The following is a 17,977-nucleotide window of genomic DNA, read 5'->3' on the forward strand; positions in this document are numbered from 1 at the left end:
CGACTGAGAAAAGTATAAAAAATATAACTAACAGCATCAAATTGCTCATTGTTAACCCTTTGGACGCCAATGACGGATATATCGGCACCGCAGGTCCAACGCCAAAGACGGATTAATCGGTCAAAGACCACAGATCAACATAGACCTACGTGCATGTGCATAAAGTTCAATTTCAGTTTTGACACTTCGGTGACGTGGCGTCCGAGTGACAGCTTTTGTGATTGACACGGCGTCGAAAAGGTTAAAGGTAGGTAGGCAGCTAGTATTTTTAGGATAAAAACGGGACCCTATTAAGACTCCGCTGTCCGTCTGTCTGTCACCAAACTGTATCTCATGAACCGTGATACTAGTTATCACGGTTCATGAGATACAGCCTTAAGAGACGCGGGTTCGATTCCTGCCTCGACCACCGGTGGACTTGGTCACTTTTTCTATACTGTATGATACTCACTATTGCAGGTTATAATTTATATATAGTAGTATGACTACTTAAAAAACACAAATCAAAATAATTCGTAAAATAATTTGATTTGTTCCCTAGTTGAATCTAATCCGGCACTAATGCTGACACAAGAGAGCCGGATTACTGGAAAATTCGGATTACTGGAATTTAGAACAAATGTGCATATTATTGATGTGTTATTTAGTAATGTCGTAGAAATCTGTCGTAGAAAGCCACATATTTTGACTAAGATGTAGAGTTTGTAAAGTTAGGGCTTGTAGAGTTAGAAGCTTGGCTCTACAAGAGATCTGATAACTTTTTGACAGTAGCGTAGTGGTAGAGCGTAGAGACAGAGCCTTATGGTTTCGGTCTTGGCAACATTTTACATGAAAGTGTTTTTGGTGGGTACATTTTAATAAAATAATACTAAATAATAAAAAAACTACTCTTATCTGGAACTTCGCCATTTATAAAGAGACTGAAGGGCGAAAATGTAAGCGCACATAGTAAATTAGGACATAAAATGATCATTTGTATCCCAATTTTAATGCCGGTTTACTGGGTATACCCGACCATCGAAGTGCCGGATTATCGAGATTTCACTGTAATTATATTATTTTCATCCAATGAAATAATTATAAGCACTCTTCTGTTAAGTGACCCTGAATGGGATATTATAATAGGTACTTAGGCTCTGTCCGTAGGCAATGGTCGTGACTGTAGATAATCGTATTGCGAGTAGCTTATGACGGCGAGTGCGTGCCTTGAACAACCGCTGGTAGCCCCAGATTGATAACACCTATTAATTCTCTGCCCGAGCTCGCCTAACCTCGTTTATTTATCCTTGGCTTTCACGAGTACCTGATGGATCGAAATATCTGACACGAATTGGTTAGTTGATTAGGAAATATGCAAATTAGCCACAAAAAGACGAGTCCCTTGGAATACGTGATTTTTGAGAAACTGCGTATCATAGAGTAACTTATACTAGAGCGGTACTGTCATAGTAAATTTTGTAACCCCAGTAAATTCACTGCCATCTGTCGACACACTTTAAAACTAAAAATAAATATTTATAAAAATACGATAAATTGTATTTAAATATGGATAAATGATTTTTTATTTGCATTAATTATTTTTATATGATTTTTACCCATGTTCTTTCACTGGTATGCGTTAAAATTATAAATAACAAACGAAACAGTCAACGCCCTCTATACGAGTGTAGGCCAAAACTAGTGGCGCCATCTGATCGAGAATCAAATTTTCGTGATTTTCGAGGCACGTTTTTTCCTTAGACTGTATCCATCTATTACGGAGTTATATCTATCTTTGTGCGTATGAAAAATGTAAAAAAAATATATTTTATATTCTAGGTCTTCATGTAGGTATCTCGTATGGTTCGCATGTAGGTAACTTCGAAAACTTATCAGAATATTCAACCACGTTTCGACATGGGTCACGTGACGTGTGTCAAAAGATATTATAAATTCAATAATTTCAATATTTACAAAAATATGCTCATTAGAGGTCCACTAAAGGTATAGTTTAACATGTTCTTATAACCCAAAATAATTTATTGGGATACCATTCTGCCCTAAGATTTATAGATGGAAACAACCCTATTGATGCAATTAAGTGTAAACTATTGTGTAGGCAGATTATTAATTTACTAATCATTATTCCGATATTTCTAATCCCGTGGGTAATTAAATTAATCCTATATTTTTTTCGAGATTAATATTAATTTCTCCAGTTAATATTTTTCTTCTATTATTTCACTAATGGCCAAAATTTGCAAGATTTAATTTAATCATAAAAAGTTCATTTTCTTTATAATAATGACATTGCTCTTTATGGCAATTATATAAACATTGCTTAAACCTTGCTTTATCATTCGTTTCTTTTTTTTTGTGTACTATTCTTCGAGACTATTTCAATACGATGTGTCGTGTCGTGTAGGTAGTATGTCGTTGCGCTTCTTATTGTGATTTTAGCGCAGTAATAATATTTTAGGGTTTCGTACCCAAAGGGTAAAAACGGGACCCTATCACTAAGACCTTAGTATTTGTATTTGTAAGACCTTAGTTGTTATAGCGGCAACAGAAATACATCATCTGTGAAATTTTCAACTGTCTAGCTATCACGGTTCATGAGATACAGCCTGGTGACAGATGGACAGACAGACAGACAGACAGATAGGCAGACAGATAGGCAGACAGATAGGCAGACAGATAGATAGACAGACAGCGGAGTCTTAGTAATAGGGTCCCGTTTTTACCCTTTGGGTACGGAATCCTAAAAATGGTCCGTTTTTGACATTTTGGCTACGGAACCGTAGAAATGTATCTGGATCAATCTGGATGATGCGAACGAAGTCATGTGTCATGTGATCCTCTTGGCACATGCACTATTGTCATCATAGCTACGATTCCAGTTCCATAAAATCTTTCGAAGTTTTAATATTCTAAGGAAGCCATGTCCTACCAAATTGTCAATTTAAGTATAGCCTACGTCACAGGACCGACAACAAATTGAATGCACAAAGTGAATGAGCGATAGTTTTGTTGACCCAGTTTTCCCCTACTGATATGTAGCTCATGTAATAGATCGAATATTGGGCAATATGTTATGTATGTACGTAAACCTATGTTAACCAGAGATAAGCACAAGCGGCCGTAAGCTACGGTGGGCAGCTGGTAAAAGCAGGTGAGCCGTGGGCTTATTTGCCACCGTCATCGTATATAAATAAAAGTTATAGATCTACAGTCTAGAAAATCTGAAAAAAATCCTTTTTTTTTTCGATATTTTGGTTAATTTTGAGTAGTTAATAGTGAAGTTCTAGATACATATTTAAGTAGTTCCCGAAATATGAATTATTCTAAAACGGAAAGAGTAGTTTTGAAACTTTTAATTTGTAGTTAGTTTAAAATTATTGATGTACGGTTAGATACCCTGAAGAGTATTAAAATGCTGACAATTGTACATTTACAATAAATTTTTATTGTGTACATAATATATTTCCGTCTGACCCGCTAACGTCACGTGGGGCGTTCTCGCCTATACCATCGGCCCAATTCGAACAATGCTTATAAGATGTCATCGTTCATCGCTTTACCCGTGACTTCATCCACCTAACAAGCATTTTCACTTTTTTCATTTACACCCTTATTACCTATTTAGGGTCATAATTTTCTAATAGAAATATTATATTGACCGGCATTTTATTAAATCAATATTTGGAAAGGTTAGTCACTTGAAAATGAATGATGAATGAAAATGAATACAGCTTCCGTAAAATTTGAGCGACATTATTTTATTCCCTCACTTATCATTTTTCCCTTCAATTGATCCACCGAAATTAATTTTCACAGACTTAATGTATATGAAATTAAGGTAGTATTTGTAATGCAAATAGGCCTTTTATTATGCTTTGAGGAAAAATATTGCGGGCAGGAATCTTAAGAGTCCCCGGCTAGCTCGGCCGAATTTCACCTTCCCATGAAAACGGAGTTTCGTTTTCATTTTAAAACAACGTGTTGGATTGTAATGAAACTTTGCACATATGTAAAATGAAATGAGGTATATCTAGGTTTGTTATAAGTTTATATAGCTCTAGTATATAAAACAAACGAAATAAAGCAAACAAGTTTTGCATAGTTTATTGAAAATAAGGGTTGACAAGAATATATAAATTGTATATACAGATGTCAATCACAATGAAAAAATCAACGATGATCAATCTCTGGTCAACGTGGGACTTGAACCCACATCCTTGGATTGCCGGTTCAATGCGTTACCAATTGCGCCAGCTGACCATCCGTCAATCAACGCGAATTTAGTCATTGCAACTGTGACGACGTCACTAGCGACATCTGCACATATTAAGGTTCACAACCTTACAATTTATAGATTGTAATAATGTGGTCGGTCCCACAATAAAAAGGGAATTATATATTAACCTTTAGGTTGACAAGAATATACGTACTCTAAATTCGCCTTTAACTAGCACTAAATTATAATTCCGCTATATAAATTGTTTCATGGGATTCATGGGCGAATTTATTCAACATTTAGGATTCAGAATAAGTTTTAGTATAATCTTCATTAAAAAAAAATATAAGCCGAAGTTGGGGACGGGTGGCGAAGATAAGTTATTTTAGAATTTTTACTTTTATACTGTTTCCGCAGCTCATTTTATTGATAATTCAATTAATATCTATTTCTTGGTAATACTATTATTTTAAAACTTTACTTGGGCGAAGTTGGGCACCAACGGCGAAGTTATTAGGGTTCCCTACAGTGTTTACGTTTGTCGACCCAGATTTACAATGACTTGCAACATTGATAACGGGGTTTGGATTTATGATTTTAGCAGTAGGTATATGTATCAACTATGATCGGTAGGGTACGTTTGTGTTGTGTGTACCGTGGCTTCTAAACTATTCTAACTAGCTTATGTTTGTGATTTGTGAATGACGTGTCAATCGATTCGTTTTTATTTATAACGCGGCGGGTGACATGAGGTTAGCTACATTTTTTATCGACTTTGAAAGACAAGAGGTGTTTTTACGGAAACGAAACCGTAGGTTTTTTAATTCTTCGTAGGTATCTTAAATATTGCAACAATAATAAAATAAAAATAAAAAAACAACTTTTTCAAACATATTCATATCAATCAAAATTAAACTATCGTTAGACATATTTCAAAATATTTAAATCACTACGGTTATTATATAAACACATTCACACATATGCACACACATTCACTCACACACACACACACACACACACACACACACACACACACACACACACACACACACACACACACACACACACACAGGTTTTATCTCAATTTTGTAAATTCAATTGTTTTGAGTGCACTAATTTCTCAACATTATATCATAATTTTGTTTTTAAATTTAATTTTAAATAATAATTTTAATTTTACTTAATTGTAATAAATTATATGTTAAACTTTACTTTAGCTAAAGTTCATACTAATTATATAATATCTTCACCTAAATATTACTTCAAATGATATGTTCGGTTACTATTTATAAACCCTTAATAGTAGTAGCGGGGTCTTCTGCCACAAGTATTTACAATACTTACAAGGAGATTCCAAGCATAACTAAATTGTAAATTGTGAAATGTTTTAACCAAAATAAACAATTTTTCATTTTTCATTTTCATTTTTTCATTTGCTATCCGCACTGCCACTGCAATACTTATAGAACTGTCCATTATTTACTTATAAGTTATAAGTATATTATATGTCGAGGGATAAACTTACCTTAGGGCAATAACGGACGGTTCCATGGATATACAAACACTCGCGATCACCACACATTAAATAAGTATGACTGACTCGAAAAGTATCGATAAAGTAACAGTTGAAGTGGTTGTCAACAGGTAAGTAGCTGTATCAATATCCAAGTCGCAAGTCACGGGGCGGAGAAATTCAACTCGACATTGTACTCAAGCGGTCACGCCAAGTTACATTCAGTGCCAGCGCGAGCTACGCGCTATGCGCGTACCCGATAACACCAGGGAAAACAGTATGTAGCGAAAACCGCTTACGAACAAAGAACCCGCCTAGCGGACCGCTGGCAGTGAATGTGTTAAGCCACTCGACAAGCGACAGGTTGAACTCTAAAATTTAGTCGGCTCACCAAATGTACAAAAACAAATGACAATGAATTTTGTATCAATAGTGTTAGAAAATAGGATTGAATTCGTATTTTGTATTAATATTATATTAATATTAAAATATTATATTTATTATTATTCACAACGACGGAACTTAATCGCGTAAAATAAGTTTTAAATAATAATATAAAGTAAAAATCGTGAAAGTTTAAATCAATATTATATTTACTTACCTATTTGAAGTTAATACTACAGTCATGATCCGTGATTGTTGAGCCATTTAGGATTCCAGCTAAATTGGACATTCCATAGGGTTATTATTGAACAACCAATTTAGCTAAGACCCTAAATGGCTCAACGATCACGGAGCGTGACCGTACTAATATTAGGACCGTGGGCTAGATGTAGGCATTAAATACAAAGTTATTCAGAATCGATAATATTTACCAATCGTTTTTCAGTTAAGGAATACGTCGTGAGAAAACCACACAAGACCCAATAAGGCTTAGTTTTCCTGATCGTTCTCGTAAAATCTAGTGCCTACAGCAATTGTTTGGATAAGGTTTCTGAGTGGACCCCAGGCTCTCTTAGTAAACCGAAGTCAACAACGACGCATATTCTTAATATTGAACTCTCATTTCACATTTATTTTTTTGATGGGATTAATCAATACGTATCAGTATGGTACGTTCCGGTCATCATGCTGGCGTCTCACTTTATGTAGCTACATACCTACTATTTGTATATTACTTTTAGATATTTATTTGTTTGGGTATGCGCTGTATAAACGCCCTTGGACGGAAGCCAATTGCATAAGTTCGCGGATTTCAGACATTTCCATCCACCCTGCCCCTGCGATAGCTCTTAATTTATGAGGATTCCACCGAAAATTCTTACTAAAACGCTTGAGACCAAATTTGTAATTGTAGCGCTAAAAGTTTGTGAGTGTTTACGAAACTCGACTTATCTTATGGTTGGATATCCTCTGTTCAATAAAACAATTGTCCCGTTAAATTGATACCTAATACTAACAGACAACGAACACCCTAATTCGATGAAAATATGACCTTAAAATATGGAACATAATTTTCTTCAAAAGTTGTTGTTATAGTTTGGCCCAGGACTGTTTCATTTCAAACATTTCAAACAAAGACAGCATAGCACCCGAAACAAAAGGATGAGTATAATTTTCCTGGTTTTTACTGACTGACGAGTTGTATTTGCCAGACTATAAAGCGCCAGTAAGAAAGTACTTTTTTACTATATGCCTAAGGGGGTGGAAATGGGGTTGAATGTTTTTACGACTTTTAAGCGGAAGAGGACGCAGGCGCAGGCCACATTTGTAAAATAATAGTGATTATTATTATTATCATTTATTAATGCAACATTCTCATTTTAATGTCAGGAACATAACTGTAAATATTTTACTAGTTATAACTAACTTACTGAGTTTTTGCTATAGGAAATACAACACAATATTTTGAAATGTCTAATAGATAATGAAACTACCTATAGTGTCCTACTTTGAGATTGTTCACCCCGATCGTGACATAGATAACAAATGTTTTTATTTGCGTTTTTCCTTATCGCTATAAAGCACATAACGATCTCTGCCTTCTCTAATTGGCATAATATCGTACGTAAAAAGTATCCCTGACGTAAAAAGATACAGTATATTACATTATATTATAATATATATATATATACCTATATATATATATTATTCTTTTTAATTATTTTCTTCTTATTTATAATATGAATATAAAAGTAAATTATAAAAACACTTACAAAACAATACAAAATACATATAAACACATTATAAAAAACCTAACCTAGGGTGCCGCCAGCAGCGGGGCAGGGCCCAAGCTGCCGGTGGTCAGGGCCGCAGAGAGAGGAACCGCCGGACTATCCGCACTGTGTCCAAGATCGCCGCCTTCTGCATCTGACCCTTGATCCAACCACCTAGCGAGAGTTTCTCAAGGTATTGGTCGAGACTCTTCGCTATTAGACCGTTCGCTGAAACAACTATCGGGACAATGATCGTCGAGTCAACATCCCACATGGCGGTTATCTCGTGAGTCAAGTCTAGGTACTTACTGGACTTGTCCTCGGCTTTCACGAGATTCTCATCATGGGGGATGGTTATGTCAACGAGCACGGCCCGGTGTTGCGATCGATCTATTATCACAATGTCAGGCTTATTGGCTAAAATAGTCCTGTCAGTGATGATATATCGATCCCAATAGAGCGTGGCACGACCATTCTCGAGAACTGGCGCATTATATATTATTATATATATTACTCCATCGATATAAAGTTTGTTTTACACTGCACATAACTAGAAAATAAAATACGTTGTTGCATAACACACACTGCCTCCCGCGAATATCCCAACATTGCATGGCTTGACGTCATAGAGGCAACGCGATATTTCAACATTTTTCCAAATCTCTGTTAGTGGAAATACAAGCATTCATGTCCCAGTTAAATCATAAATTCGTTTTTACAGAGAAACTGGATTGTTTGACACCGATCGTTCATTTAACGATGCAATTTTTTTGCATGAGCTTTTTGAGCATCATCATCTCAGCCGAATGACGTCAACTGCTGGACAAAGGATCTCTACAACGAACGGTCATTCTTTGCCCTCGACCAATGGTTTTCCACTACTTTAACCAGATCGTGGGCCCATCTAGTGTAATTTTGAGCATAGATAACTACTTATTTATCTATGTTTTTGAGAGTTCACTTAAAGTTGACAAGTTTGAAAACGCAAATGTAATTTTTATATGCTGTGGTGATTTATTTCACTGATTTTTTTTAATAATATCGCCAGAGATTAATTTTGATGAAGCTTAATCGCTTCTAAATCCACAATTGGGTAAAATAATACCTAAGATATCATATGTCACTCGTGTTGTTTCTGTCTACAATCCCTCGTTATCTTAATAAATTCACGTACCTAATAAGTACCTATGAAATATCACTGTCTTCTCAATTCCACTTATTAACAGCTTTATACAGGGTATATTTTGAATATTTTAATTCTATCAAACAAAATTATATTTCTGACGTTTCGGCGTTGCATGGACGCCATATGTTAGCCAGAGAGTAATCCAATAGCAATAAAACTAAAATACTGGACGCAAAAAGGTTCGTACTATCCAATGATTGATCCTTTAAAGTACTGCCCCCTTTTTTTATTGGCCCCTATTTTTGTCGGAAAGTCATCACTGCTGCCTTAAAATAAGGTTGAAGAGACCGCCAATGAAGGGTCCAACATTAGTATAGTTTCTACATGCTCCTATATTTTGAACCAAACATTGCAAAACCTTTTTACCAAAATCAACCTTTTATCCTGTGGACACGAGGTTCGATTTGTCGTAACATCTATACAGAATACGGAAATTATTAGGCTTTCCGTAATGTCCTGGTATGGCACAGATTTATTTTGCTTGTAAAATTTACTGCGGCCTTTATCTGGTCGGTTGACAAGCTTGACGCCAGCGGCAAGCTAATTTATTGTACTCCTTATGGCAATAATACTGACCAGGTGGACTCTAATGGTGGCCGCATCCGTCTGAAACAAACGACGAATTGTATGACTAGGGAGTCACCACACTTATTAAAGCGGAACCGCCTCAAGCCGATCAGATAAACACTCGTGTCGAGTGTGTCAATAAAACTAAGTAAAATGATCGTCGCCCGTTTTGTTCGTGCTCGGGAGGGAAGGAACGGTCATACTTTGTGCGTAATTTCCAATTGCATAATTACTCGTACTCTTTAGTCGATTATAGAACACTTGATGACTTTCAATGGCATATAATATTTTGTAAGCAGCCCAGCTACGTCAAATCTGCAGTGAAAATATATTAAGCAACACGTAAACATCTAATTTATATTAAAACGTGTGTATGGTGATGTCACCAAATGTATATTTCACTGCAGTCTTAACTTAGCTGGGCTTAATCTACCGACAACATGAGACCGGCTTAAGTCCATTTCTACATCGATATGTGTGGTAACTCCCTGACTTCAGTCAACTGATTTTATCGGCGTAGGTACAGTAGGTTTCCTAAGCCTATTTTTATGCCATAACATAGTTTTGGATAGGATTTAGTTCATGCTATTAAAACGGTCAAGATGCATACAATCTATCCAATGATAGCAATTGAGAACCTAGGAATTGAGGACAATGAACAATGTGATTCCAAACACAGAGAAGCAAGTTTAGAATGCGTAGGTAAACATTACTGCATGAGAAAGGAAAAGAGTCTAAATTTATAATGGTATTTATATAAAATAACTAGCGACCCGCCCCGGCTTCGCACGGGTAGTTCAACTAATTTACATAAAACCTTTACAAATTTTATACATATAAACCTTCCTCTTGAATCACTCTATCTATTAAAATATTAGTTTTAAAGATCTAAGCATACATAGGGACAGACGGACGGACAGACAGCGGAAAGCGACTTTGTTTTATACTATGTAGTGATAGTGAAGTGATAGTGATTACTTATTTCTTCGGTAATTTTTGGTAGTTCGAACATTATTAGTTGCTTAGACACTATTAGGTAGACCCCACATTCAAATTTACAAAATCTTTTTGTAATTTAATTTTGAAATTATTCTCAGCTCTGCTTTTTGAATACCCACTTGACGAAGCCTACATTGCAGATTAGAAATAATTTACTTTATTGATTAAGGTTTGCTTTATAGCTTCAGGTTTGCTTACTCACCTCCCCCCCCCTCTTTAAATTAGGTTGAAACAGTAATCTTTAATTATAGCTTGCTTATCTCAGGTATGCTGGCAATAATACAGAGGGTAAAGAGAAATAGAGCCGAATTTGTCCGGCCGACTCTGATATCTATGTAAAAAAAAACCTTAACACTAAGCATGAGTGCCAGTGGCAGTCACGTTCTGTCTTGTCAACAACAAAGAGAGTAGACGTCTGAACTTCTTTAATTTTTACTTTGAATCCGAGCGAGACGAAATCAACGCACTTTGAGCCGTAACTGATGAGTGATGACAGCTCAATAAATACGACAATCTGAGGGTAATCTAAAGAGAGAATCATGGGAGGATAGAGAGATGCGGCGAATTTCGTGCCAATAATGTAAAAAAAAATATGAAAAAGAATATTCCATCAGAATGTCGTTTACAAAATTTACCCTTTTAATGATTCTGAAAATTCTAGGAACCCGACTTTTGGTCATACGATATTCCAAGTCTGGTTTAAAATTAAACAGTGTCACACTTAAACTATCGTGAGACATATTTCAAAATATTTATCAGTACGGTTTTTACTCACTATTATTTTTAGTCGCTTTTGGCGACATGTTACGGATTCTTTAAAATTGCACGCCGCCCTAATTTCAATCGGGACGGAGGCTGGATGTTGCCACCTGCATGGAAGCCTATAATACCTAGGGTCAAGCGGCAAGTGTGTTGTGACGATCGCGGGGACATAGTGAGTGCAGTGTGCTTGACTTCGTTCGATACAGCCGCCCTACCAGACCTTCACTTGACGACTCGATCTGCGGACTGCCCCGCGCCCCCCGCCCCCGCCCCATCAGCGCGTGCGCAACGAGCGACGAGGCGGGCGGCGCGGGCAGTGCACGACCTACAACCGCCGCGGACACTCGTGCCTGAGGATGGATTCCCAAAGAATCCGAAACATGTCGCCAAAAGCGACTAAAAATAATAGTGAGTAAAAACCGTACTGATAAATATTTTAAACAGTGTCGTACAAAAACTTGGCTTACTAGGTTTTTTAGAAATGTAAGTGTCAATTTAACAAAATGGTTCAAAATGTTGGGGCTTATTTAAAACATAAAGAAACAGTGGCAAATATTCAATTATTCACTGTTCATTTAGTCGAGTCCTATGTCTACAGATTAATACAAACATTAACAGTCGCTCGTAGGTACAGTAAGTTGCAGAGATAACTGACCCCCCTGCATAGAAACTTGTTTGCAGGGTGAGGGGGGGGGGATGGGGGGCAATTATCTATATATCTCTGCAGCTTACTGTACCTACTATTTAGTTGAACATAAGGTAAGAATCTAATGTAGCTGAAAAAAGAATTGTAGATATTATCATAATACTACAACTAAACCTCATTGTATCAGTATGCGGTATTATGTATTACGTATGTGTATGTATATTATTTATTGTACATAGAAAAACAAATACCAGAAACAGAGTTACAAAGAGAATTAAATACAACAAAGGCGAACTTTCCCTATATGGGATCGCTTGCGGTCAACCTTTGAGGACGTTTTTTACGTATTAATACAAATTGGCAAAATTTTGATTTGTTAATGTGAAATTCGTGCAAGTCCACACTAACTCGGATAAGTACCGTTAGTATGAAGTAGCGAAGCGCCTCGTCGAACATAAAACTTTTGAGAACTTCATTAAGAAAGTGCTCACTCGTTTCTTTTATCGTCACGTATAAACAGATAGCTTGTTATTCTCCGGTTCGTTATTAAGTACTCAGTATTATTAGGTTTCTACCTCGCACATGATTACCATAAAAGATACAACGTTGTGGGAGTGAATGGTTGTTTATTGTACTTATTTAGAGTAATTTCCCATTGAGGTCCGGTTTTTTGCGGGAACGGTTTTCTGGAGGATCCCGTTTTAGTAGTAAACGTTCACACGGGCATTCTGTTCGTTTAGTCTTAAGCCGGCCAATAATATATCGGCGACACAGATACGGCATCTTATCGCAAGGCATCTGCAGAGATGCCTTAAGATGCCTTGCGATATATCGCTCGGTATATTTCGTCTCTCTCACAATGTAAAACCATTGAATGACCATAACCAAGTCCATCAAGGTATAATAAACCTTAGACATTTTAGGTTTAGGACAAAATAAAATGGAATCCAGTGGAGGTCGATTTGTCAAAACTTTGGCAGTTCGGCTGTGCTATCTCCACATTTTTTTATGGTTACATATCAGAATACCGAAAATTGATTTACCTAATATCGAATCACCTATGCTCGATTCACCTATTTTTTTAAATACCTAATGGTCAATTAACCTAAGCTCATAACACCTAATGAACGAAATACCTAATGAACGTTTCACATAATATTGTTTTACCTAAGCTCTGATTACCTATAGTCGATTTACCTAAAATTGACACACCTAATGCTCGAAATACCTAAAGCCGATTTACCTAATACACGAAATACCTAATGTTGATATACCTAATGCACGAATTACCTAAAGCTGATATACCTATTGCTCGAAACACCTAAAGCTGATATACCGAATGCACGAATTACCTACAGCTGTTATACCTAACGAACCAAACATCTACAGTCGATAGACCTAATCCACGTAATACCGAAAGTCGATATACTTAATAGTCGATACCCCTAAACTTGATTTACCTATTGAACGAATTACCTAAAGCTAATATACCTAATGCACGTATATTGGTCGTTAACGTTTACCCTTGGCATACCAGGTGGAAATAGTTATTTACGATACAAGTGCGGAAAAGAGGAAATTCGAAACGAGTAGCGATAAATTAAAACACGACCGCAGGGAGTGTTTTAAATCGACACGAGTTGCGAATTACCTATTCGCACGTGTATCGTACAACGTTTTACAGTACATATGGCCCTTTAAACTTTCGACACGAAAAGTGCTATTTTATGCACTAGTGCGAGAAAGTAGCACCATATGTACTGTAAATACTATTGTGAATGAATATATTGCTGTCGAGCAATGTGTAATTATTTTACAGTTTTATATTTTTTCCCTTATTTTTGAGGATATATTTGTAGGAATACAAAAAGTATTTTTAATACGGTGCTGCTTTACGTAGCTCTTTAGCGTTCGCAAGGTTGGTTTGCGAACTAGTGCTTTTTACTTTTCCGATCGTAATCCATACGTCACGTCAGAGAGTATGGATCACAGAAAACCGTCTGAAAAAGGGGGTGGTCTGTGACTGCGAAGTGACTGCGAATCACTTCCTTAATCTAGGCTCAAAGTCAATTACTAACATTGTAAATTAAACTTTATATATTTCCAGTAGAGTTTATTTTAGCTGATGTGCTCTGGAAAGTTACACCTTGAGATTTTTGTAAACAAATAGGGCAAAAACTTACTTTCGCGAGTTTGCACAAGGTTCAAAGTCAGATGATAGGAGTATAAAGAGGCTAGTAAATATTTGCTGACACTCAATTTAGTGATTTTTATAGAAGGCGTGCGCGAGTTTCCTAGACTGGTAATAGTAGTGTAATTCACTACAAGGAATGAATTCATTATTCTGGGATAGAACAAGTTTAATAAATAATACCAACCTGTTAAATAGTGAAGCCTTAAATATTTTGCGCTATTAGTGTGGTGATCGAGGGAAAGAGCCATACTGTAATAAATAATGAATGTATACCGTGACAATACCACAACTTATATGGCTTCACTACATAGACATAGTAATTACAAGTAGTTATAGACATGAAACCGAGCGAATAGGGGTAAGAGAAAGACATATTCATGTATTGACTTATCACTCTTATAAATTTCGGTATTTCGCCATCGCCTCCTTGCTATGATGCCATAACCCGATCATGAAAAGATGCCCGGTCGGTGATAAAGACAAAGCATGCCACTATTTTCTCTTTCCTCTTATAGGAATCGCAATAAGACTGTCTTTCTCTAACAAAGAGTCTCAGGTCCTTCAATGGTTCAGGTTCAATAATAATAAAATCAGTAATAAACAGTTTTTTTTAAGCCGACTTTGAAGCTATACGTCGACTGTTGATTGGTTAAACATCTTTTTGTCTAAGTATTTCACTGGTCGAAAACATGACTACCTATTTTACAAGCTTTTTATTAACTTGCAGTGTACGTGGCTATGTTTGTACAGGTCAAATCTTGCAAGTTAAATTTGACCCACTTCCCGGTTTCTGATGAAGCTGAAAATTTGTATACATATGTAAGTCGGGTGACAATGCAATATCATGCTAATCTGATAATGGAGACAGGAGGTGACCATATCAACTCTGTGATAAAACAACGCAATCTAATTGTGTTTGGGGTTTTTAAAATTGTATCGATGAGAACCTATTAGTTGCCTGTGGAAAGAAAAGTACAGTCAGCGATAAAAGCTTGTAGTACCGAAATGAAATTTTTGCCAAAAACTTATTTATTATACTCTCAACGAACTTATATAGAGAATCATGTTCCGTGTAAACTTATATCAAATAATAGTAATAAACTCCCCCCCCTGGTTCACAAAGAACATTTTTCTTCCTTACACATATCCTGCAAAATGTCATTAAAAATTAAAATTACAATCAAAACGAATCTTCAAAATATTCTCTTTTATAGTTTATGGTATTTTTATGTTGTTTTGCTATAAGTACTTTGCTATGAGAAAGAAAATAACATGTGGCCCAAAGTACGTTGACAATTTTTTTAAAGATAATTTTTCTTATTTTCACATCCTGCAAAATGTCGAAAAATTAAAACTACAATCATAACTAATCCTCAAAATATTCTCTTTTATGGTTTATGGTATTTATATGTTGTTTTGCTAAAGGTACTTTGCTATGAGTAAGAAAATTCTTGATTTTCTATCCGCATTTGTTATTAATACCTATCAGTTTGCTTTTGAACGAAGTTATTTAGTGACCCTTTGTATTATAATCCACGCGATAAAATCGTATTTATACATATGTATATCTAATTAAAGTCGCGATTATCCGTCCCTTAAGCGGCTGTGAAGGCGGTCATATTTGGCTTCGAACTGCAAATATATGCTAACAAGCCGTCACCCTCCGGCGGAATCATGGCGCTTACAGAACTGCATAATTGTTTTCCATCGTATTTGTCATGCTACTTGTCAACCTCAGTACTTTTTGTACCGAGACTGACTGAAATAGCAAGACACGTTCGTACGTTTCCGTGAAAATACGATGGAAAACAATTATGCACTGCACTACATCTGTACATCGCCGGCCTTTATAGCTACGACATGAGTCGACTTCCAACGAATAGTTTATATCTCGGTATAGTCAGCAGCAAAAGTTGCTAAGCAAAGTGTTCAAAATTATTCCAAAAAGTTGGAAATGTTCGCGGAAAATTTACGAATTTTTTACGTGAAACAAAAGAAACTTTTATTTTACATGTTACGATGAATGTTATTCAGTGCAACACGGGCGCAGTAAAAATGGGAACACGGATCATAAAAACCCTCCTAAACTTATCCCTTATTCCACTACAATTTCCCACAATAGACTACACGACTATTAACTTTTAACTAGGCAATCAAACTTGCTTATAACCTATGACATAGAAAGCCTGCGTAGCATGTTGCTACAATTTGCAAACTAAAATCAGTGTTATAAATAGTCTGTGTTGGCGCGAAGGGTTATCGTCCCATATAAAATTTGAATTTCGCGCGTTTTCTACTGACTAAGTTGTTTGAAATACTATAAATGTTGGTCAGAATTCAGAACTGTATTATTTATGTGTCTAATCTACAAGCTAAGTTTGCAACAACTTGGCACTCTAGGCAGTGAGAATCTTACGACATACTCTACGTAAAACTGGGCGTTGGCCAGTCTTTAGTATTAGGTATACTTATTATTTATTTTATATTTCATTGTAGTCATATTCATAATACAGTAAGGTGTTACAAGCATAACACGGTAGGTACATGACACCCTGTAAGGGCACACCAAGGGCCTGACACTCTTTGATAGAGAAAAGTAGTCTTATTGCGATTCCTATAAGAGGAAAGAGTGCCATGCTTTGTCTTTATCACCGACGGGGCAATTTTTTATGGTCGGGTTATGGCATCATAGCAAGGAGGCGATGGCGAAATACCGAAATTTATAAGAGTGAAAGAGAAAAAGGATTATGCTGCCATGCATGAAACTGTCAATACATGAACATGTCTTTCTTTTACTCCGGTCGCTTGATTTCATGTCTATAACTACTTGTATACATATACTATGTCTATGGGGCACACAATATTATTGTCCTTAAGACTAAAAACATTTGTCTTAATTTTCAAAAGGCGAGTTACCTTCCTAAAAAACACTAAATAAAGATTAAAAAAGATGAACATACTACAGTGAAACCTCGATAGCCAGCATCTCAAGGGAAACGCCAAGTTACTTCGTCTTAATGGGGTTAAATATTTCGAGTTCTAGAGGTTTTGGGTTTTGAAGGGAAGGGAATGGCATGTTATTTCGTATTAACGAGGATTTCGCGTTATCGAGGTTCCACTGTATAACAATTTTACCTTTTATTTTCGTAAAGTATTTACCATTTATTAATTTCCGGTACCTAAATGTTGTCTGGGAGAGATCGCTTGTCAGCAATAAGACCGCCTTTGTTTATTCATGATGAGTTGCTCATTGTTTTCTGTATTTAGGTGTGAAATAAAAATAATTTATATCGTATGGTATGTTAAGTATTATTTAATGACATAGGCTCTCCGAAAACTGTCTGTTTGAGGAACAGGCGTATTATAATTTTAATAAGAGGATTTGGTGGCGCTACTGCGCCAAATTCCTTTTCGGCATAAAACTGACATATTGACAGACCTCAGAATAATAACAGTTATTATTCTGAGTGACAGACTGACAACGGACTTCAATTATAGCCCGCTAAAGTTAAATATCTCCGCCCGCCGCTCTAACAAGAAAATTTAATTACAATATATAGACAGCGGGCGCAGCATGGCTCCATTTTTATCGCCTGTTACTATGCTCGTCACTTTCGCACTTACATACTTGTTAAAACGTGACAGGCGACAAAATGCGACCGTGCTACCGCCGCAGGTCTACGGACTAACGGGGTAAGTCACCTGCGAGTACACATTTCTATTTAGACTAAACTTTGA

At 36.2% G+C, this 17,977-nt stretch overlaps 1 protein-coding gene across 5 annotated transcripts in view; it reads right to left on the reverse strand.

Annotated features, from left to right (window-relative positions):
- Positions 1-17,977, reverse strand: part of LOC134755153 (GTPase-activating Rap/Ran-GAP domain-like protein 3) — a 125,813-nt gene that overhangs the window by 102,935 nt on the left and 4,901 nt on the right. For 4 of the 5 annotated variants that reach the window (XM_063691649.1, XM_063691647.1, XM_063691646.1 and 1 more), the window contains exon 2: positions 9,648-9,677. The exons of the other annotated variant lie outside the window; for it this stretch is intronic. In XM_063691649.1, coding sequence (XP_063547719.1) covers positions 9,648-9,677 — 30 coding nt within the window. The remainder of the gene's footprint in view (positions 1-9,647; positions 9,678-17,977) is intronic. 5 annotated transcript variants of the gene reach the window in all.

The sequence above is a fragment of the Cydia strobilella genome, chromosome Z (genome assembly GCF_947568885.1).
Source record: "Cydia strobilella chromosome Z, ilCydStro3.1, whole genome shotgun sequence".
Taxonomy (NCBI): domain Eukaryota; kingdom Metazoa; phylum Arthropoda; class Insecta; order Lepidoptera; family Tortricidae; genus Cydia; species Cydia strobilella.